Consider the following 24,847-nt stretch of genomic DNA (forward strand, 5'->3'; position numbering starts at 1 on the left):
ATAAAGATGTGTAATTATAGGTACTGTATGAAGACCACATTTTAATATCAAAATTTTGTGGCATAACTATAGGATCATGGCAGTAGGTTTAGGATCTCTTATATGAGGAAGTATGTAACAAAAATGAACTGCTATCCTGAATTCAATGATGTTTAATACAATCTTTTGAAAACACATAGCTGAAGTACCTACACTTTTTAAAGTAGCACATGCATATAAAAGGCGTTTTTTCTTTGGGCTTCCCCGTGGCTCAGACAGTTATTATAGAAGATATTTTTCGATGGTAAAGAATCCGCCTGCAATGCAGAAGCCTCAGGAGATCTGGGTTTGATCTTTTGGTTGAGAAGGTTCCCTGGAGGAAGGCATGGCAACACACTCCAGTATTCTTGCCAGAGAATCCCATGGACAGAGGAGCCTGGTGGCTACAGTCCATAGGCTCTCAAAGAGTCGGAAATGACTGAAGCCACTTAGCACCCACACATAGATTCATTTTGAACTTCCCTGGTGACTCAGATGGTAAGTATAGAAGATATTTATATTTATTCCATAAAAAATGACTGATGCACGTAAGGATATCTGGCCTATAGTAGTCACTCTGAGGACACAGCCAAAGGTCAGTGCCACTAGATCTAACCATTCCACAGAGGTTAAGACCTTCTCTTCCGTAGCTTTTTACTTATGCAGCGTTTTCTGGGATATGTGTCCAGGCAGCAGGTACTAAGCTTTTTCTGTAGTCTAATTTTTTAATGTCTTTTTCTTTCATCCCTAGAAATAAGTGTTATAGTCTAAGGCCTCACTATGGTCAACGTACCTTTTCTTGTTGTTGTTCTTTTAAAACTGTTGACCTTGATGTTAGGATAAAGAAGCCACAGGAAAAGTGCCATAAAACCCATTCAGGTGAGGTGCTCAAAAGCTTTTGGTCCTAGCATATCTCTGAGAAAGAGAAGCAAAGCCAGACCACAGCAAACCTGTTGGCCCCTCTCTCTTATGATCAGCCCTAGGCATTTCCTCTCACCCTCCACTCACAGCATGGCCTAGTGTACCGGGACTAGCTTTGTGGTACCAAATTCAAACATGCAGTCAGCTACCCCAGAGTGCATTAAGTCACTTCTCACTACTTTCTGAATTTTGAAGAGTTCAAAATATATTACTTTGTGTCTGGTTTCCCCTATAGACACCAGCTGAGATGTGCTCTGAATCAGATGAGAAAGTATCTGGATTGATGAGATAGAACTTAAAGATTAATAAAATGTTTACACTGTCCCTGTAGCTCTGTACTCAGTTATGGTGTCTTACCAGTGCTTCACAGGGCATCATTGTTTTTGAAAACTTGGAAATCATTAGTTTTCAGTGTTGCTCTTCAGATACCATCAGCCCTCACTGACTGGTAGAGAAACATTGTCATAGCAAAGTGAAATGTTGTAAAGAGATGATGGAACCATGGAGCTCAACTCTGTTGGTCTAGTTGGTAGCCTAATTTCCCGTGAATCAGTAATAGTAGAACTGGGGAGCTAATAGCAGAGCTGTATAGCACTAAAACCACTAGAGAAAAACAGAAGTTCTGCAGGATGCAGATAGCGTACATACCCTTGTTCTTAGCAATTGGAGAATACTGATTTTCTCACCTGATAAATGCAGCTTTTCATACTGAGAAGTACTGGATTTTCTTTAATTTTCACCAATAATGTTACTTTATATAAAAGGTTAGAGGACTCTAACTCACATACTGGTTTGTCTTTAGAATTCTTACCGCTTGTGCTTTAGCTCATATTTGGCTAGGAACAGGAATGATCCATTCAATCAGCAGATTTAGCAAATCTCTGCTTTATGCTGGGTATGTACTGGTCTTTCGTTATTCAGAAATAAATGAGACAGGCATGGCCTTGCTCCCGTAACTTGCGGTCTTAATGGGAGTACACATATTGAGCAAGCAAGCAAAACAAATGTGTGTATGTATGCGACATATATACTAGTGTATAACAGTTGACAAAATTGTGTGTGATATATGTATGCTATGACTATTCTAACAAAATACTGCAGGCTGGGGAGCTTAAACAATAAGAATTTATTTTCTTCCAGTTCTGGAGACTGGAAATCTGAGACCAAGGTGCTAATAAATTTGGTTCCTGATGAGAGCTGTCTCCCTGGTAGCAGATGGCCAGCTTGTTGTGTTCTCACATGGCAGAGAGAGAGAGCTCAGTGCTCCTTCTCTTCTTTTTAAGGGTACCAGCTCCATAGGATTAGGATCCCACCGTGTGATCCCACTTAACCTTGATACCTCCTTTCCCACCCCATCTCCAAATGCAATCAGAGTGGGCTGCAGCTCAGGAATTTGGGAGGGACACAACTCAGTCATGTTATCAAGGGCATTTAAATGGTTTGTGATTCTAAACTGTCACACCATTTTATTAATGATTGGCTTGACAACAAGAACAAACTGTTTCAACATACTGTGAAGACTTCACAGTTCTGTCCTTCAGGAGCAAGCAGTTCTGTGAGAGTCTAGACAGAAATGGCAGAGGCCAGCCTGCCACCTGTGGAAGCTGCCTTCGCCTTCTGCTGTTAATTGGCAAGTGTCCTTTGTTCCTGTGTGGTCGCCCTCTGTGCTATGCTGAGGCTGGTAAGGAAGTGGAACCCCCGGACTGTACTTCATCTTTGAAAGCAGCTACTGCCCTCAGTGGAGAGAGCTGCCGTTCCATTCTTTGGGATTCAGCTGTGATGATATTGCTTGTGATTATGTGTCACAGAACACAGGACATACATGTTAAGAATAAAAGACCAAGTGAGTTCCTTGAGTATTCATTTAGCACATGTACCTGAAGAATATCAGGGTTTGGGACGTTATATTTAATTATTTAATTTCAAATATATTTGTCAAATATGTGAAAAGAAGGCTGAGACGTACATCTGATTTGAAATACTTTTGAATAGGTAGGGCTAACCAGTGTTTAAACCTGTCTTTTTATTTGAACATAGTTTACTAAAATACAAAGAAATAAGTGAAGTGTATATCCTCAATTTTCTGTGAAGGAATGATAATGTAGCATAAGCAAAAATACCTGGAGAAAGAAATGGCAATCCATTCCAATATTCTTACCTGGAAAATGCCACGGACAGAGGAGCCTGGCAGGCTGGTCTGTGGGGTCACAAAGAGTCAGACACGACTTCACAATTGAGCACAAGTGGAAATAAATCAGCCTAATCTAGGCAAATTTTAAGGGGCACTATGTACCTAACTTTCTTCAACTGATTCTAAAATTTTAACTCTAATAAGTCAGGCTATGTTTGTATTATAGCCAAATTTCTCCAGAGAAACAGAACCAAAAATAAGGAGACATATAGATATCTGTATGCAGAGAGAAAGAGAGAGAGATTTATTTTAAGGTACCGACTCACATGATTCTAAAAGGCTTGGCAAGTCCAAAATCTGATGAGGTAGGCCAACAAACTAAGGATCCAGGGAAGAATTGCCATCTGTTGGCAGGATTTCCTCTTGGTTGGTTGGTGGAGGTCTTTTTGTTCTATTTAGGTCTTCAACTGATCGGATGCAACTGCATTATTGAAAATATTCTGCTTTACTCAAGATCCACTTATTTAAGTTTTAATCTCACCCAAAAATCATGCTTATAGAAACACCCGAAATAATGTCTGATCCAATATCTGAACACCATGGTCCAGTCGAATTAACACATAAGATCACCCTTCTATATGACAATTGCTAGAAGAGGTCCTGCTGCTGCTGCTGCTGCTGAGTCGCTTCAGTCGTGTCCGACTCTGTGTGACCCCATAGACAGCAACCCACCAGGCTCCCCCATCCCTGGGATTCTCCAGGCAAGAACACTGGAGTGGGCTGCCATTTCCTTCTCCAGTGCGTGAAAGTGAAAGTGAAGTCACTCAGTCATATCCAACTCTTAGCGACCCCATGGACTGCAGCCCACCAGGCTCCTCCATCCATGGGATTTTCCAGGCAAGAGTACTGGAGTGGGGTGCCATCGCCTTCTCTGAGAAGAGGTCCTAGAAAAACACAAAACATAAGGAAAAGTGACAAAAGCATTTGTGCTTACATGACTGCAGCCACACTTCAGATCGTTTCCTGTAACTCTAGAACCCACATTTCAAAACAACAGTAAGTTGTTTGCTGTCTCATTATCTTTCTTTCCTCTGTTACTTGCATTTGGACATAATGGCATGTAAGATTTTAGTTAACAGCTAAAGTGCACATCCTGGAAGAACAGTTAGCAAATTCATGATTAATGCCTAGTTTTCCTACTATTAATGCAGTGGTTATAGCCGTTCATACTTTAAAAGATTGGTATTTCTTTACTTCCATATGCCAAATGTGAAATTTTAAATTTTAATGTGTTACATAACAGAATAAACTATTCATATCTTAGTGCAGCACAAAAGTGTTTCAAGTAAGAAGTACAATACCTTTGCAAGCAAGAGAAACTCTGCTCAAAATAGATGAAAGAGGAGAATATTCTAAAACCTTAGGAATAGGCAGGGAGTTAGCCTAGATAATCTTGGATGCAGAGACTTGGACACTGGCAAACTTTCTCTCTCAATCTTCTCTAGTCTCCTCTCACTGCTCTGTCTCTGCACTGGCTTCTTCCACGTGGCATTGGACATGGTCCTAATCATTCTCCAGTCGAGCTGAGCATCCCCCCTCCTCCACCCATCATTGCACTCCACATAAAAAAGCATCGAAACTTCCTTCACTCTTTAGTTCTTAAAGTCCCTTCCCCTTGACCAAAAATAAAGGAAAGAATTTTCTTATCTCTTCTGAGATATAAAAGGAGATCACATATGAACAGATTAATGTAGAAAGTCAAATCTGTTTCATTTAATGAATAACCCATTCAGTATTCATTAGGATGGTGCTGCATATGTAAAGTGTTAATCCAGGCACCCTGAGGAATAACAACAACAACAAAAAAGGTGTTATAAGTCAAAGCCTCTTGGTTTAGTAATTATCTTTGCTATTAAAACTCAAAGTGGATCCAAATTGGTTAACTTAATTTTCCCCGTCTGCAAATATTAAGACCTTAGACAATTCCATTTTTCTTTCTCACTAGCCCTATCTGCTCTATGCCAAGATTTCTAATATATTTCAGTTTTCTAAAAGGTGCAAATCCTTTTACATTGCAAATGATCCTCATAACTTATTGGCCAAAATAGGATCAATTTTCTTACCTCCTTTAGCATAAAGTAAGCCCTGAGCATAAAATTGCATTATTTGTGGCTATTTTCACTCTAGCCAAGAATCAAAGTTAAAAGCTATTACTGATCCCCAGAAAATGAAAGGTACCCTGAGTGAGGAAAGAGAGAATTCATGATGTTTACTTACATGTAAGACAAAAAAGGAAACATCCCAGTAACCTCAGAACCAGTGGCCAGGCTGCTGGAAGACTATTTGAAACAGCACCGCCCAATGGTTTGAGTGTTTTATGGAACTTCATGATGATCATGTGAAATGCATGTATATTGAAATAATCATAGAAATGTAGAGATAGAAGGTAATTTATTAATTATTTTACTTCTTTGGCACCATAAATTGTGGTGTTTTTCTAGCGCTCTTTTAAATTATTTTAAATCTTAACCAACAAACTCACTGTTAGAACTGTCAGCTGTTTTGCCTTTAAAACATTTTTTACATGAACTAGAGATTCTTATGAAAGAACTTTAAGTAATTAAACCAAGGTTAAGTGAGAATGGGAAGTTTAAACCTTAGATGTCTTTTTTATTTTCTGTATCAAAAATTAGTATGACACAACTAAAAAAATAGCAGACATTGGAAAGTATAATTGTTTCATAATTGGTGGTCTCTTACTTCACTAATTTTTAAATACCCGCCTCAACTGTTACTTCCGAGTTCAGAGGGTTATGTTGTTTAATCACCCTCAAACACAACCAGCAGTAGTTCATGCAGACCTTTCATTTCTTCAGTGAAAATTAAGTCTCCTTGTATTCCAGGTACTGTACTCTTGTCATTCTTTTCTTTCAGAATACTTATCACAGTTTTAATCATATGTTTATTTATGTGATTCTTTGTGTAACCATTAGGTCATAAGTTCCAAGGAAGGAGGAAGCATACCTATTTTTGTTTGCATCTATATCCCTAATGCTTAACAGTTATATACAGCATATAATAGGTGTTTGATACATGTTGAATGAATGATAGAAGGAAAGAAAAGACAGTTCAAGCCAGTTAGTTCAGTCCAGTTAGTAATTAACTGACATCATGTGTGCTAGTCCTCGGGTTGAAATGTATGCCCAGTAACAAGAATTGAGTTTCAAGGAGGTTGGAGTTATGTCAAAAGAGGGAAAATTGAAGTTCCTACCGAAGATAGTCAGAAGACCAAGTTAAAAATGTTAAAGGTGGGCTAAGAGCAAAATAGTGGGAACTCACAAGGGAAAAGGGCCCAGGTACAGAGCCAAAAGGTTAACATTAAGACGAGGTGGAATCCAAGTGAAAACAGGTCAGTTAACAGGATGAATTTAAATTTAGAGTTACTGGTAAGATTGGTGATGGGCCTGAAAATTGGCTTGGTTAAACATCTACCTTCTTCTGATTTCAATAGCTTCTTTCCACTATTTGGCAACTTTAATTTTGTAGGGCTCATGAAACTTTGTCATGTCCTCCTCCATCCTCTTGTCCAAAGAAAAAGTGCTTAGTAGCTAACATTAAATTCTTTATTTTAAAGTAAGAGTGCTTTAATATTAAAGAAAAGGTAATTTAGCCTCTCCCTTGAGTTGACATGTAAGATGTCTCACCTTCAGTTAGGGATGAATTTTTGTTCTTGAAGTCCCCAGATTTTTGTTTATATTTACTAAGCAATGGGTCTTTCCCAAAAAAGAGCATTCCTAAATAGTAGGGTTCACCTTTTGACAAAATAGTAAAGAAGCACTGGGATAAAGAATTTCAAAGATGTACAAAACCTTAGAGGTCACTGACATTTGTAAATGGCACCTACTGAAACCAAACGACAAGGTCAGTATCGTGAGGTAGATAACCCAATGTTGAGCTGGGAAAATAGGAACATTCTGGTGTGTGTTTGATGATACCATCAGAGACAAAATCAGCAATGGAATTCTTAACCTAGTTTCTCTCCTTATTACTCCATTCCTTTCCTATGTAAAACAACTAGATTATTTTTACCCTTTTTGCCTTATTACATTTTTATTCTATTATGTATCCACCTCTGTTTTATTCCAAAATTAATACTTATTTGATGCTATGTTGTGCTGTCATTTCCCAAATTAGTATTCTCAACTCACCCCATATTTTATCACAGTTACCTAGTTTTATTCATATAGTCAATTATTCTGTCAGTTAATAATACAACCACATATTTTTTCCAAAAACTCTGTGCTTTCATTTTAGATTCGTATGACATTTATGGTAGCAGTGCCTTTTGAATTTTGATAAGCTTAATCCAATATGCAGCAAAGTTTTAAGTTACCTTAATGAATATATAACACAAAATTACCTTTTAGAAAGTCTGTGACTATAAATGTAACTTTCTCTTAACATATTTCTTTTTTATTTTAATATAGTCTGTCTATGGTCTACAAAATGATATTAGAAGTCACAGTCCTACCCACACACCCACACCAGAAACTAAACCTCCAACAGAAGATGAGTTACAACAACAGGTGGGTCAACCTAGAATAATGGTTTACAGAGTAGATGGTGTACAGAGTAGCCAGTATGCAGACCAGATGTTGATGTTAATAGGAGATTTTAAAAATTGATTTGTAAGATTGTATTTAAAATGTAATTTTAAAATATGTATTCTCTTGAAGATTTATTAATATAAGGAGATAGTTTTCAAAACTCTTCCCTTGTTATTTCTCCAAATCCTTTTCCCTCTAACTAATTTTTAAAAATCACACACACTGACTCATAGATGATTCCATTATTGAGTTAGTTTATATTCCATAATTCTGTTCTAAAAAATGAGAAGACAATAGGTTGGTGACATTTAGATCATGTGTTTTCCACCTCCAGTCATGTGATGTGATGTTCACAAGAGTGCTCAACCTTGTTTCTGCGGTACTGATCTCTAGAATCCTCTTGAAATTTTTCCTCATTAGCACTGATGAGCAGATATATTGCTTCTTGGTATAGCAATGGTATAAATTGCTTCTTGTTGCATCTGTTGATGAATAAATAGCTTTGGCTGCAGTATTTCAAAGGCAATACCAAGTATCTCTTATCAATTCATCATCAAATCTCTTGGCTAGTTGTCATGAGACTTTTTCTCCTTTTGCTTATTTCTTCCTACCAACTATGTAATATATACTTTTTCTAGTATATTTATAATCACCTTGAAGGAAAAGTAACTCAGAGAGTTTTAAATTTCCACATGTTGTTATGTCCCTGTGAGAATTTGCTCTGAAATGTTGATAAAGTTATTCCTAAAACAAATATCATTGATGCTTTTGTTGGGCTAGTATTAGGAAGTAGGGTTTATCTTGAAATTATAGTAACAAATAGCAAATACATTTATTTTCTGAATTCACTGTTTGATGGAGAAATGTGATTCTAATTTGGATAATCACCATGAATAAATGCTTAAAATTTCTATAATACTTTAAAAATAAAGTTATTTTGCTGATGTGGGCAGAATGTTCAGCCTCACTGCTGTTCTAAAGCAATACTGGTTATGTGTTTACAGTCAAATAGAGTTTAATTTTTATTAACTCTTTCAGAGCCCTCATGTTTGAGTTTTTCTATAGACTGAAATTTTCCTGTCTAGAACATATTCTTGTTTAGAATTACTCAATCTATTAGAGTTTAGAGTTGAAAATTGGAGAATGTCACTACTTACGTAACTACTTATCTCTTTTTTCCAGATAAAGTATTGGCAAATACAGTTAGATAGACATCGGTTAAAAATGTCAAAAGTTGCTGATAGGTAAGTGTTGCAACCATGCCCATATAAATTAAAAAATGTTCAGATGACAATTAAATGTGTTCAGTATGAACTGGTGGGAGGAGAACTGATATAATTGGAACCCTGTAAGAAATGTTATTTTCTTTTCCCTTTTGAACACAGAAAATTTTCACAGAGCTCTTTTGTTGCACTTCAAATGACAGAATGATCGTTATTATCTTAGATCTCTAGAGGCCCAATCTTTGTGCAACCACAATCAAATACAGAAGATAATTCCAAGGAATTGAATCTTTTCACTCCTGCTAGGAGAAATAAAACTCAATTCATTAAGTTACTTGTTGGCAACTTAGAAACTTTCTGTTAATTCTTCTTAACATTTATACTACTCAGTTACTTTATGACTTCAGAATTTGAATTAAGCTTAGATTTTTACATATTTTCTTCATTCAAATCTGTTAAGACATTTCTATTCTGCACTTTGAGGCATTGCCAAATCTTACCTCTCCAGTGTTTTTCCTTTCCTTTCTCCCTTTGTTTTAAAAACAGATTTTTTTCCCCAAAAACCGTGTTGTAAGTGATTCCCCCTTTACCTAATTCCTGTGAATACTGTTGACAAAAATTGCCTTTTAACTCCTTCTCCAAGTTGAGCTAACATCTGTTCTGCTGTGGGTAGGCTAGTTGACCAAGGGTTGGAATTGCTCCTTGGCACTTCCTTCTATACACTGACCTTTTCCATTTTGTCTCATTTTAATGACATTAAAATGTCTCATTTTAATTCATATTGCTAAGGCATTGGGAAAGATGGAATCCTTAACCACATTTATCTTCAAAGAAGCATGAAAACTGCTATCAGATTTTATTCTATAAGCAAGCAAGAATTCCTTGGCCAGATGTTTTTATAGTGTGTCCCTTACAAAGATCAGTTTTACCTCAACCAGAAAACTAAAGAAAATGAAAATGTTTCTTTTTCTCAAGTCTGCTAAGTTACACAGAACAGTATGTAGAATATGACCCGTTTCTTGTGCCACCTGACCCTTCTAACCCATGGTTGTCTGATGATACTACCTTCTGGGAACTTGAAGCAAGGTAAGTGACATTTTCTCTTCCTTCCAAATATTTCACTTATTTCAGGATTTGAGTGATATAAAAAGAATCCTACAGCAGACTAATTGTAAAAGTAATTTTACTCTGTGTCTACATTAACCATGATATAAAGCTCTTGTTCAAGGCAATGGTTTTTGAAACTTAGATGTTTGCATTATATTAGATTTGCATTTCCAGAAAGATTGGCACAAAAAAAATCAGATGTGCAAGGGTTTCAAGGTTGACTAGTTAGGATCTTTAGTTCTTAAAATTTAGGTCATTGTTTTTAGCTTCCTTGAAAATCCACATAGCCACAAAGGTCCATCTATTCAAGTAAAATGAATGCTAAATCCATACTTACTTAAGCCCAATACAAGTATGATGCCTTTATAAATTCTGTTTTGGAGCAAAACGAATTTACCATAAACACTCTAAGAGAAACTGACAAGTGTCTGACTTCTTAAGAAAACCAGAACACAATTTAAGACTCCCTGGTTTGTTTCATCAGCTATATAAGAGAAGAATTATATCACTAATCTTGATAGAGTCATAAAAAGATCACTGCATACCCCTTCACAGAGTGAGGATTTAGTATTCTGTAGCACTTAGCTAGATTGCATTTATGGACCTTCTCTTGCTTTTATGTCCGTTCAGTGGTTCTCAAATGCTTGACAAGTATATATCTCTTCATCCCCAAGTTCTTAGTTTTATAGATGTGAAAGTTGGAATCCCAAAATGTTGTGACTCAGCCAGGACTATGTCATACATTTAATCAACAACAAAGTCATAAACCAGAATGTAAGCCTTTTGATCTCAATGCATTTTCCTCCAGTACAGTGTGCCACCATGAGACTTCATAGTGTAGTGGTTAAGAAATTGAGTCCTGGGGTCAGAATGTCTGGAATACTACCTATTTGACATTGGAAAGTTATAACCTTGTATCTTTGACTTCCTCATTTATAAAATAAGAATTATAATAGTACCCATCTCACTTTTGAGATGGATCTCAATCCATCTCTTGGCATTTAATGCTTAATAAATGTTAGACTTTTTATTAATGCCTAACTTTCATCTCACTATAATTTCATGCAGAGTCATCAATCAGAGGTGGTTTTTTTTTTTTTTCCTGAAAAATATGTTAAAGATGGGAGCTTCAAAGAATATATGATTTTGAGGGGAAATGTAATAGCAGAATATAGAATTTATAATGAAAGGAGTATATTTGGCTTTGTTTTATTTTCTGTAGCAAAGAACCAAGTCAGCAGAGGGTAAAACGATGGGGTTTTGGCATGGATGAAGCATTGAAAGACCCAGTCGGGAGAGAACAATTCCTTAAATTTCTAGAGTCAGAATTCAGCTCAGAAAACTTAAGGTAAGACATGTTGTTTGAATCTTATATTCTAAGCAAGAGTGACCTTCTTATGATGAGTCTGGTGATTTTGCACTCGACAGACCAGTTACTATCCCACCAACATCATGATGAAGCTATGGACCTATTGAATTTCTGCCTCTTGATAGAGGAAGAAAAGGTAATGAAGGCAAAGCACTTTGTCCAATATTATCACTTCTTCATAATGGTTTATTTTACACTGTCTCCTGATCTTTTAACTATGTAAATCTGATGCATTTGAAATGGACTGCATAAAGAAGCATCAGACTAGTACTTGGCTAAACAAAGAATCATCAGTAATGCATATGTAGTTTAATTAACATATCACCTATTTATCATATTGGTCTTCTTTGTGTATTGCATCTCAAGTAAGATCTAGAAAAGGAAGTCAAGTGCCTGAATGAAATAACTTGAAACAAAATGATGGAGGCAGTGCATTTACTTCGTACATTTAAACACAGCCTCAGGGCAGTTGAGAGCAGTACCAGACTGAGCTGTTAGTGTCTGCTAGAGAGGTGTGTATCCTGCTTATCTGTTGTAAACATCATCCTCACATATTTTTGAAATTTTTCTGACTTAAGAGGCACCTGGAAATTGAATTTTTAAATGTGAGACACTGGAATAGATTTTAGTAGCTCTAAGATGACTGAAGTGAGCGATAACTTTCCCCTACATAAAATGGTTTTTCCCCAAGCTCTTTCATTCAGTATTCTTTTGAAATGGAACTCTCTAATTTATTTTCCCATGACTTATTCAGTCCTGTGAAATCCATTTAGAGAAAGTTGCCAGCATTCCTTTATTTTCACTGCAACTTAGCAGTTCCAGAATCATCACATTCTTTGCAGGAGATTTAAGAGATACCCAAACCAAACCATTTAGAAGAACATAGAATTTTGACCGATGTCCCATGGATTAAGCAAGTTGACCACAGGCAGAATCTGGAGAAATTTAATTATGCCTGTCATAGGTTTCAGGCACGCAGCTTCCTATTCTTTTTCAAGTTTACTGAAACTTGAAAGCTTGACCAGAGTTTCAAGAGGTCTGCAGGTGCTAAGGATTTTTTTGGACCTAAATAATATTTTCTGTCATAAGGTCACATCATCAGTTATTGAGTACAGAATGCTTTAGAAAATAAAGCAGAGATAAATCTAGTTTTAGTCTTTTATGGAGTTTCCTCTAATTCTCTGTGTTTTTGAAAAAAAAAATGCTATCATCATGGGTTTCATGATAAAGAAATAAATGAGCAGTACTTCACCATTATCACCCAATCAAATAAAAGTCCTTCCTGATTTTATTAGAAGTACAGCTTATGCGTGAATACAAAGATGAAAACAGATCACAACACAAAAGGATGAGTGTTAGATCTGAGAAATACAGGCGAATGGCAAACCCAGAGGGAGAGATCACTCAAAGCCTCCTCAGGGAAGGAGATGCTGCTGCTGCTGCTGTCGCTTCAGTCGTGTCTGACTCTGTGTGACCCCGTAGACGGCAGCCCACCAGGCTACCCCATCCCCGGGATTCTCCAGGCAAGAACACTGGAGTGGGTTGCCATTTCCTTCTCCAATGCATCAAAGTGAGAAGTGAAAGTGAAGTCGCTCAGTGGTGCCCGACTCTTAGCGACCCCATGGACTACAGCCTTCTAGGTTCCTCCGTCCATGGGATTTTCCAGGCAAGAGTACTGGAGTGGGGTGCCATTGCGTTCTCCATGATAAGGAGATAACCAGGTGAAAAAGGAAGAGGAAAGAGACTTTGGGACTGAAAGATTAGCATGTGCAAACTATCTTTCATGAATGAAATTGATCACTGCTGATTTTTTCCATGCCTTATCTTATTTCCATTTTTATTTCAACAATCCTGTAACACACTAAATTGCCTGATAAATAATTGCATATATGAAATGTTACACATTTCATTGTAAGAAAATGTATAAATATCATCCAAAAGGCTTTCTGCCCTATATTTTGAAAATACAGAATAATTGCATTTGAAGTAGTCCCAGCCCTAATTCTATAGAGCTTGGATATTTCATATTTTTATGGAAGAAATGTTTAGTTCTGGAAAGGTAAATGCTTGTGTATATTTTTGCAGCCTGGAATCTCCCTTTCCCATTTCTTCCTTTAATTTAAATGGCCCATGTATATGTCCTTCCCTACTGTGTTAGGAAAATAGGGGCTGGATATACCAAGAATCAGAGGTTATATAAAAATGTTGCAAATAGACAGCAGACATAAGTACCTACCAAACGCTATTTTTAATTTTGGTCTAAACTGATCATTTGGAAATAGACTTATTGTGTTTAATTAGAATGATTTCTTAAATCTGAACTAAATTGCTTTTTAAGTCCTTTTTTTCTTTTTAAGCATTATAATCTGTTAATATTTTATTGCATGTTATGTTGAAATAAAAACAAAGTTATATAAAAAAAGAAACATTACATATTTCTTATGTAGTGACATATATACTTCTTGGGTATATACTGTAGGTCTGTTATATGTTTCCCTATTAAGAACAGATAGATAGAGACAGACATCAAGTCTTGAACACCTAGTATATGCCATGTGTGCGTGTGTGCCTAGTCGCTTCAGTTGTGTCCACTCTTTGCAGCCCTAGGGACTGTAGCTCGCCACTCTGTCCATGGGATTCTCTAGGCAAGAATACTGGAGTGGGTTGCCATGCCCTCCTCCAGGGCATCTTCCCAACCCAGGGATTAAACCCACATCGCCTGCGTCTCCTGCATTGCAGGCAGATTTGTGACCCACAGAGCCGCCTGGGAAGTCCAGTGTATGCCATACCATGTTATGCTTTATATTCACTACTTTTATAAGTATGCCATGCCATATTTTGTATTTATTGTTTCTGATTATCATTCAACTAATCATCACTTCAAACATAAAATTTAAATATTAATATCCTTGCCCCATTGGACAGGCAAGCAAAATATGAATAGAAGAAGTTAAGCATCTTTACAAGTCAGATTGCTAATAATTGCCATCCTAGGCTTTCTATAAACCAGTACTAAGCTTCTGTCCACTGCTCTTCCTGTTTCTGCCTAGGTATCTGGTGTCACAGGCCAAGAGAGACAAAACAGTCCATTTAACCAGCAGGGCTAATTACACCTAAATACATCTCAGTGCATCTTATTTAGCATCTGCTATTTATGGAAGTATGGCACTCATGTGAGCGTTTTCTTCAGGTATTGAGACAAAAAATAGTCAAGAAATACTGCTCATTGATAAGTACTTATTTCTCAAATAGAACTTCTATTCTCACTTGGTGTGCTTTTGCTCATTCCTCTTTCAGGTAAACAGAGTAAGTACCAAGTAAATTCAGTAATATGAGAGTTATATGATATGAGTGCCTAAAAATATCTCAAGCACTTCAAAAGTGCCCTTTACATAATTTATCTCATTTTACCTAATGGAAACCCAGTGAGATAAGCATTATTATCCCATTTTACTGATGAAAAAAAAAATCAAGGCTCAATGACATTAAGATAATTCCTCATATTCCAGCTTTCATATATTAAGGGGGGAGTCGAGTTTTAGTGAGTTCCCTTTACATTCTACTAAATTATTGCAATGATGACTATGCTGAGGATAAGAAAAACAATGATGCATTTAGTGAGGCATTCAAGAGAGTGCTTTTGAGAATGTCATCTGCTGCAGATCTGGGAGCAAACCCTATATACGGCACTCACAGTGGGCAACTTAAATAAGTGACTTAGTCTTCATATATTCAGATTTCTCTGAAGTGGGGGAAATATTAGCACATACTCTATAAAGTTGAAGGGATTGCATCTTTTAATATAGCTAAATCACCTAGAATAGTGCCTGCACTTAGAGTGTAGGTGCTGTCATTATTACCTCCTCAGCCCTTTGATTTCTCATCTATAATTTCAAGTCTATTTAAGATGTCACTGCATCTGTATACCTTCCTAGAATTCCCTTTTCTAGTGCAGTAGTTGCCCCAGCAGAGGGGCTCCTTCCTGCTCAGCATTCCCAGACTGTCTGGTTTGTGCCTATTCCTTGAGAATCTCTCAGGTGCTTCCTTGTATTATGGTCATTTGAATGGTGTATCTTTGCTAGTTTAAGAACAAAGACATTATTTTTATCTGTATGTTCAAAGAGTGCTGAAATGAACTTCTTGTCATTCAGTCTCTTAAATCATGTCCGACTCTTTGAGACACCATAGACTTCCCTGTCCTTCTCTATCTCCCAGAGTCCACTCAAGCTGATGTCCATAGATTTGGTGATGCCATTCAACATCTCATCCTCGGTTGCCCCCTTCTCCTGCCCTAAGTCTTTCCCAGCATCAGGGTCTTTTCCAAAGAGCTGGGTGGCCAGAGTATTGGAGTCTCAGCTTCAGCATCAGCCCTTCCAATGAATATTCAAGGTTGATTTCCTTTAGGATTGACTGGTTTAATCTCCTTGCAGTCCAAAGGAGTGACTCTGAAGAGTCTTCACCAGCACCACAGTTCAGAAGCATCAATTCTTCAGCTCTCAGCCTTCTTTGTGGTCTAACTCTCACATCCATACATGACTACTGGAAAAACCATAGCTTTGCCTATTCAGACCTTTGTCAGCAAAGTGATGTCTCAGCTTTTTAATATGCATCAATTATAACACTTAGGCTCCTTCAGATTGCACAAAGCATTTCTATTAGATTGCACATTGTCAGAACCTGTATTTTAAAAAGAAATGGTCTTGACCCTTGCCTTCTGAAAGCAAAAACATTTAAGATATAGTCCATATTGGATTATCTGATACCTGTATATAGGAAAATGGTACCTAGAAACTGGAAAATTACTAGATTAAGTAATATTTTATATTCTAATTCTAGCTCAACTGCTTTATTACTTATTTTTTGAACTTTCCCTAATTCCTAAGTTTAAAACGTAATAGTTATGAAGGGACTGCTTATCCCCTTCTACTTCTGTTAAAACTCTATAGCCTGTGTTGTGTGTTAGTTGCTCAATCATGTCAAACCCAGGTCTGCTGCATTGCAATTAGACTCTTTACAGTCTAAGCCACCAGAGAATCCCCTGTAGCTTGTAGTCATTCATCTCTGTGGTCATCTTCTCCATATCAGGATCATATCTGGCCCTTATTGAGGATAACAGATCTAGTATTTCCTTTTTCAAGTGTCCTTTTTGTTTGTTTGTTTAAAGACACTATTATGACATACATATTCATGTTTCATCATTATTTCTAGGTCTAAACAAAAAGATATAATATAGGGCAAAATTGTAAAAAATGAAACCCATTAATATGATGTGGCTTTTTATTAGACTTTGCTATTTGCATTTATCAACCAGAATATGTCCTGGTGTTCTTTCCTTTCAGGATAGACTATATTCTATACAGAAGGACATAAAATATATATTTTATATTTAGAAGTAGGTCAATATTATTTTTTCCAGAGCTTCTGAATTGCTATGATGCCTCTGCAGATTTAAGCCTTTTGAACAATTACATGTGAAAGCTTGCTGCTTCTGTCATTTCATAAGTCTCGGAATTAAATAGCCTAAAATTAGTTACTTGCCCTGATTTCTCCAGCTAGGGCATTTTCTAATCTGTGTCCAGGCCTCTTTTCATTCCCATAAAGCTTCATGGTAATTCCCTTACCAGGTAAAGCAGAAAATCCTCTCCATACTAACCCCTCATTGCTCAAATGGACAAAAGAGCCAAAAAATAGAGTATGTGGTGTACTTTATGCCCCCAGTCAGATGATCCATGTCACTCCCCCTAAATCCCTTCAAACTCCTCTTCCGGTCTAACAAAAGGTTCTTCAGTACTGCTACATCGTTTCAGTAAAAATTTGAGGTTGTGTGGAATCAGGGCCCTGGCAAGTCTGCCTTTCAGTGTGTGTGTGCTTAGCGGCTCAGCCGTGTTCGACTCTTTTTGACCCCATGGACTGTAGTCTGCTAGGCTCCTCGTCTGAGCCACCTGGGAAGCCCCTGATTTTCAGAGAACGCCTAAAAAGGATTGTTTTCAATATTTCCTTTCCCCAAATGTTATATCTTTGAATACAACTAATAAAAAAAATCAGTAGAAGCCTGTTTCTGGACGCCCTCAGAGAAAATTAGCTTATTATTATGCCTCACTGTGAATTATATGATGAGTCAATATTTTAAGAATTTTCAGACTATGAGACATCAGACATCAGATTATGTCTCATTTTGTGTAGATTCTGGCTAGCAGTGGAGGACCTGAAGAAAAGGCCTATTAGAGAAGTTCCCTCTCGAGTTCAGGAAATATGGCAAGAATTTCTGGCTCCAGGAGCCCCCAGTGCTATTAACTTGGATTCTAAGAGCTATGACAAAACCACACAGAATGTGAAGGAGCCCGGACGATACACTTTCGAAGATGCTCAGGTTGGTACATGGATGGAACTCACATTGCATCACAAATGTGCTCCTGAGAAGTTGAAAGTTGAGATACTTTTGTTTTATTTTCATTATAATCTGTGGCTATGTCTAACATTTTCAATTTAGGGGTGTGTGTGTGTGTGTGTGTGTGTGTGTTCACGTGCGCACGTGCTAAGTCGCTCAGTCATGTCCAACTCTGCGACCCTATAGACTGTAGCTGCCAGGATCCTCTATCCATGGGGATTCTCCAGGCAAGAATACTGAAGTGGGTTGCCATGCCCTATTCCAGGGGATCTTCCCAACCCAGGGATCAAACCCAGGTCTACTACATTGTAGCTGGATTCTTTACCATCTGAGCCACCAAGGAAGCTGTATGTAAAACAATTAAATGATCTATAAGAAAACGGAGATACTTTAAAAAGAAGAGTTTTTAAAGCCTGGAGATTTTTGTAAATTTGAATGTTTTTACATGAAAATTTCTTGAAGGGAAATATTTTAAATATTTGAAAGCTTTTTACTTTAGTTTCAACTCTGATACCTCAGTAACACATACTTGAACTCTTTAACTTACCTTCTAATATGGAGAGTCTGTGATTCTGACCTTCCTAAATAATATATTATTATGAATAGTCAGAACTGAATTAAATTAGCTTAAAGTTATGTAAAACTCAAACCTGTTTTGTCTCTGATGACACAACGAAACAGTAAAAACCAGTTTTGTCTCTGATGACAAACTGAAACAGTAACTTCAGGCATTTTTAAATTTTCCAAGTTACTTTTTTAGTCTACAAAAAGAAGGAAAAATGAAATTGATATTAATATATTAACTTCCTAAGACATAGTTTTATTTAAGTGTGTTTTTTTTCCTGAAACTAGATGTAGTTGTCTCCTTAGAAGTAATTTTAATTTCTACTTTCTCTTAAAAAAGTATATTGTGCTCAAGAGGAAAAATAAATGTGTAATGAGAGGATATCATTTCCTAATGATGTGTTGAAATTGGCTTTTAAACCTGAACAAACATGTTTCATAATTTCTTAAAACCTATTTTAGAGAAGAATGTTAGCTCTAAAAAGTGTCTTATTTTTTAAATAGCTATGTCACTAAGAGAAAATATAGAAGATGAAGCGTGAGGTACAGAAATTTCCTTTCTTATTTTTACTCTCAGCATAAAATATATTTATCACTGGCTTTGGTTTGAAAAGAAATGAGCCACTGTGCAGGAAACTAACACAGGTTGAAACAGCCAACCAGAAACCCATTCATTCACCCTGGCTCTGCCATGGTCTTCTATGTGGAAATAATTACATTTTATGGAGACACATGAGAGAGAGCAGGAGGAAAATTCTGTTGCTTATTTCTCTTATCTTTCTTTCAATTCAAGATAAACTTTCAAGCATTTTTGTAGACTCAACAATGTGTAAAATATTTGGAATGACCTTCCCAAAAGTCTGAAAAAGAACATTTCTTTGTTATCTGTGTCATTGAAAAATATTTTTGCTTAATGTGTCTTCAATAAAAGGAAAAGGCATAATTTTCTATAGAAAATATTACCACCTGGCCATAGGCTTTTCTCAGTCAACCTCAGCTATTTAATCCCAGTTTTTTGTGGGTTTATAAACCCTATATTCAAAAATATAATAATAAAAATTCTTGCCGCTGTTTAAGAAGAGATACAGTGTAATAAGAAAGCAGATTCTGAAGGCGAATTGCCTGGGTTCTATTCTGAGCTCCGCTCTGTGACCTAATGCAAGTACTTCTTTGTGTTTTAGTTACTTTATATTTAAAATATATATGAAAATGGTTGCCAACCTTGTTGAGGTTTTGTGAGAATATAATTAACTAACAGAGGCAAGCACTTTGAAGTGTACCTGGCACATACTCAAACATATTTGAGCACTTACTATGCATTCCCTTATACTTTGCTAAATGTTGATCATTCCTCAAATCCTGACCATAACTCTAGTTTATAGACTAGAAGATTGAGGCTCAGAGAAGTGAATAAAATTGTCAAAATTAACATGTTTGTAAGTGGTAAATCTTGAGCAAGATAGGACCTGAATCCCAAAATGCTTGAGTCCAAAATAAAACATCATCCCACTTTTCCAACAACAAATTCTGATACAGTTCCAAATGTACCATACTTTTGGAGATGAACCTTGGGCTAGAGCCTGAATGTCAGGATTACTGAGGATTAATCCTGAATGTCATTAAGTGGATTCACAGTAACTACAAATCATTACTGGTATATTTAAGACCAGGAAACTAAGTCATCTCTTAAAATATATGTTTTCTCCAAACAAGTAGACACTGGGACATTCAGGATACTCTCAAATAGTTCAGAACTCTGTCTCTAACAGACTAGAATGAGCAAGGAGCATTTATGCTCCCTTGGGCTGCAATAAACCAAAGCAGAATCTCCTTGGATTTGGGCCAACATTGAATTAAATGAATTTTTTTTCCTTTGTCTACCAATATTCATCTTTGAAACAAAACATTACAAACTGATTAGGATTAAATTATCAAATATTTACCTAATATATTTCAGAATAAGTCAAAACATGCATACAAATTAGGACATTAAGTAATTAAATATCACAAAATTTATTTCTGAACTTATGCTCTGGCCTAAAGTAGATTTGCGTGACAATTTTCACCAATGAGATGATTCATTTGGAAAGTCTGAACCCTCCAAGTACGTATAAATGCCAAGGTATCTAGAATGATTATTGAATCCTGACTTTGCATCATTCTCTTTTGGCTTAATCTTAAGAGATAGCAGATTTATTTATCTTAATGGTCTATGTAAATCAACAACTTGATTTGAAATTATGTGATGACAGTCTACTAACTAAATCCCATTTTTTTAAGGACTGGATTTGATTTGCCTTCTCCATAGTTCCCAAACCAGTTTAAACATGGATCCTTAAATAAAAGAATAAATTTGAAGGTCTAAATTGTTCTGTAAGCATAGAAAATATTCTCATCAGCATTATCATTATTACAGATTTGTTTTTGAATCCGATGTTGCATTCTTATTACAGTATTTGATTTTTCCTGAGAAATAATAAAAAGGCGCTTCAACCATTATTTCTTTATAGGAGCACATTTACAAACTGATGAAAAGTGATTCATACCCACGTTTTATAAGATCCAGTGCCTATCAGGAACTTCTACAGGCAAAGAAAAAGGTATTGGTTCTTTGTGAACTTTTATGACTTAGTTCTCAGTTATAGTTATTTGGAGTAGTTATCTCTGCTGGGACCACAGTATTGGACAAATGGTAAGTGGATATACTCCAAGACCCTTCCCCAAACCCCTTCCTTTTATCAGGGTCATTTAAGTTGTATGTGTTTCTGCCTGTTGATTGCTTATTTTCTTTATTGCGTGTCTGTCCTGGCAGATGTCCATGCTTTACAAAGTTTTTAAGATGCTGTTCTCATGTTTCATGTTAGTCTTCTGTATGCCAGTTTAAGGAAATAATAAAATACAATAAAGAAAAGAACAATGCCATCAGATCAAAAACTCTGGGAGGATTTTCCTCATCCTGTAAACTGGAATGTATGTATATGCCTCATAACTCATTTTTTTCCTATGATAGTTGCCAAAATGCAGCAACTATCAGTAAACTAAATGTTTGCTTCAAAATATTTTCATTTGGCATTTATCCTGAGTCACTTAGTATCCCTGCAATGAGACTGCATACCTAAGAGCTCCTAGCATATTTTTGAAGAACTGCAGTAGGCTACATTGTTCAATTAATGTTTATAATCAAAGTCTCACTGTCAGTAACACCTTATTAATCAGTTTAACAGAAAATGGAAAATCTGGATGTAAACATCAACATCATTCATTATTTTGTAATATTAAAATAGTCCATAGCTTCTTGAAATTCTGAGATGAAATAATTTTGTATAATTCATGAGCATCACTTAAGCTAATGATATTTTTCAAAGTCCATTGACTTTACAGCCAGACAGTTTCACTGACCAGTACAGCAACCACCAGCACATGCAATGGTTTAAAATTAGTTAAGACTACATAAAATTCTAACCGAATTTCTCCTACTCAATGGCCACAGCTGAAGACTTTTGAAAGTATAGAATGAAGTTTCCATGCTTTCAGAAAGTTCTGTTGGACAGCAGTGGTCTACAGAATTAATGATATCAACAGAAATTTAGTACCAGTAGAAAATTATGAGGACATTCTGAACATAAGCCACTGGATTTTCAATAGTGTAGGCTTTGAAGATGTCAGCATAAAACCTAAACATATCTACTTTATTTCAGTGTCATTCGCTTTTGCTTGAAATCACATCATTTTGTTTGCACAAGAAGAGTTTTGGTGTTATAAGTATAAGCGTTAGTGCAAACAGAGCCCACGCCCTGTGACAAGAGGCCTTCGGTGGCAGCTCTCCTGTTTTCCTGATCCCTGTGATTTAGAACATGAATTTGGTGTTGCGTCATTTCATCACCCTGTCTTTTTCTGCCTTTTTTTTTTTCTGGCTTTTGCCTTCCTTCCTTTCTTCCTTCCTTCTCTCTCTCTTTTTCTCTCTGTTTGTTATTTTTCTTTGCCCCGCCCAACCCCACACATGGACTGCAGAACATGTTTTGAAAACTTTGCACAGAATGTGGTAAGTTTTCATTTTTAAAGAATTGCGAATCATGAAGTCCAATTGGGAAATGTTCCCAGTGTCAAGCCCCATCTTCCATCTTGCATCCTTTGATGTAACAGCAAAAGTATTTATTGTCTTTATTCAAGTTCAGAACTTCCTACTTACTTTTCTGTCCCAGCACTTCCTAGAGTAGATAAAGATATCATATGTGAAAATCTGTATGTATCAAACTAAGACTTGGAAAATAGTGGGTACTATGATACATAAAATGAAGAAATAACTATTTATATTTTAATTTTTATTCTATATATCTGTCTTTGTTAACAATAGTGCATGTATTTCTGTACTGTTTCCCTTAGCTCTTCCTAAGGCTTAAAAGATTAAGAACTACGAAGGTTCTGTGTCTCTTACTTTTGCAAAGAGAAAATGACTAATTTAACAGTGTAAAGCCAGAGCCAGACTCAGTATGAATGGGGGTTGGTGACAATATATGCCCACCAAAGACCCACTAGCATGCCTTTCTCATTCGTTATTTTTCAGCAAAGTGTTGAAAACTATTGCATAAATCATCCAGGAAACCAGTTGTTTTCCTACCAGTGTTTTCTTAGTATCTTGCCATGTGTTTTAGTGATATATTTGTTTGTGAGATTCTTTATTTTTTTTTTTTTTGGTATTGTGCCAGTGCCTTTGGAACTTTCTGACATTGTATAAGCTCAAACTAAAGCCTTCAACACATTTATTTTTATAGGGCAGAAACATCCCTATTTTCCCATGCCATAAAAACTGTACACCAACACTGAGGGCCAGCACTAACCTGTTATGAAAAGAGGTAGAAAAATCTTGGTTTATACTCCAGTTTGTCTGCATTGTCTGTTGAGTTGTGTGGTCAGCTCCATGCTGCTGCTGCTGTGGGTGTGTGTTGTGGCTTTTGCTGTGATGGCCAGTTAAGTGGAGTTATGTGTGTTGAAATGTAAGCTAATTGGATTCAGCAAAAATATGGTTTTTGTTTTTAGTCTCCTTCAAGGCTCCTTGTGGTGGGGAATGTTAATCAGTTCTTTTTATGAATTCCCAATTAAAAGACTTTAAAAAGCAGTATATACTTTGAACATTCATTGTGATTACACAAATTAAAGGACTGGAAAATGAAGGACTCCAAGAATTAATCACACTATTAACTTCCCAAAATTTTGGCTGGATCTTTTGGAATCTCTGACCTTTAACAAAAATTTTTCTTAAGCATGCCTCATAAGTCACCATGGGAAGATAAAGACAATGCTAAAGAAATGCCTCAAGATTTTGCTGGAGAAAGTCACCATAGGATGTTGCACAGTGCTCTGTGTATTGTTTAAGAATTGTTTCAAATTCATTCTTTTCTAACATAGTGCTGACAGAATATTGTTCTTGAGATTGGATTGAAAATTGCTATGATATAATTAAAAACGTATAATGTAACTTAAGGAAGATGGAAAGGGAAAGCAAAATGGCTGTCTTTCCTCCAACACCATCCCTACATCTGACCAACCTCCTCAAATCTTAAAGTAGCACCACATTGTCATTCATTGCAAACCTTAAGAAAAGATCAATAGAAAATAAGAGGCATGAGGAAGTAATCCTATGCACCTTCAATCAAAAGTTATACACCAAGTGCCAACTAGACTCCAGACATTGTACTATATCTTAAAAATAAGACCTTAATTGCTATGGTACATAATGATATAAACAAAATATTATGATGTACAGGAGAAAGATAAACTATTTCTATTTATTAGGGTAAATAAGTAGAGTCCATGAATAATATGAGAATTTCCAGAAGTTACATTTAACTGGGTAAATAGGATTTCATTAGGCCGAGAAAGGCAACCATCTTTTTAAGGAGAATGGTACGAAAGGCTGAGATTACTGAAGAAAGATAAGTTGAGTAACATTCATACCAGAACACGTATATACACACAACATACTGATAAATTTCAGATAACCTTCAGACAGTTATTTAAGGTTAATCCTTTTCCATCCAGGAAAATGAAAAGTAATATCTTTATTGAATACTTTGTTTTGATAGTACTCTAAAGAAATGGAGTAAAAAATTAGAAAGGCTCTCTAATTTCCTCAGTAGATTACAAATTACTATATTTATTTGATTAGTCATGAGAAGTGAATTTCTATCCTGAAAATTATTTTTATACAAAAATTAAAAATACTGTATACCATTAAATCTTTTGATGGTTAATTTCTATTTAAAGTTCCCTTTAACTTTCTATTTTCGTTTATTTTTTTATTTCCTCTTGGGTCAGTGTTCTTCAATATTCCTTTTAGAGTCAGCAGTTGTGATAGGCATCTGAAGTACTTACATAATAAATTTTATGGGATGCCTTTATAGAATCAATAAAATGATTTTAACACAAGATAATGAATGAGTGGTTCTATTATAACTAAATAGAAATAATGGAGGAAAGATAGAGTTTAAATAAACATTTTAAAGGAGTTCTATGTGAAAG

General features: G+C 36.1%; 1 protein-coding gene across 6 annotated transcripts in view; it reads left to right on the forward strand.

The window, feature by feature from the left end:
• RGS7 (regulator of G protein signaling 7) overlaps positions 1–24,847 on the forward strand; it is a 472,754-nt gene that overhangs the window by 438,773 nt on the left and 9,134 nt on the right. For 5 of the 6 annotated variants that reach the window (XM_060396466.1, XM_015099193.4, XM_060396467.1 and 2 more), the window contains 7 exons: positions 7,558–7,656; positions 8,860–8,921; positions 9,876–9,986; positions 11,230–11,355; positions 17,560–17,746; positions 20,839–20,928; positions 23,101–23,181. In XM_060396466.1, coding sequence (XP_060252449.1) covers positions 7,558–7,656; positions 8,860–8,921; positions 9,876–9,986; positions 11,230–11,355; positions 17,560–17,746; positions 20,839–20,928; positions 23,101–23,175 — 750 coding nt within the window. In that variant the 3' untranslated portion in view covers positions 23,176–23,181. Of the gene's footprint in view, positions 1–7,557; positions 7,657–8,859; positions 8,922–9,875; positions 9,987–11,229; positions 11,356–17,559; positions 17,747–20,838; positions 20,929–23,100; positions 23,182–24,847 lie in introns of those variants that run through there. The other variant, XM_015099194.4, reaches the window with a different exon arrangement.

This window comes from Ovis aries, chromosome 12 (assembly GCF_016772045.2).
Source record: "Ovis aries strain OAR_USU_Benz2616 breed Rambouillet chromosome 12, ARS-UI_Ramb_v3.0, whole genome shotgun sequence".
In the NCBI taxonomy this organism is placed as follows: domain Eukaryota; kingdom Metazoa; phylum Chordata; class Mammalia; order Artiodactyla; family Bovidae; genus Ovis; species Ovis aries.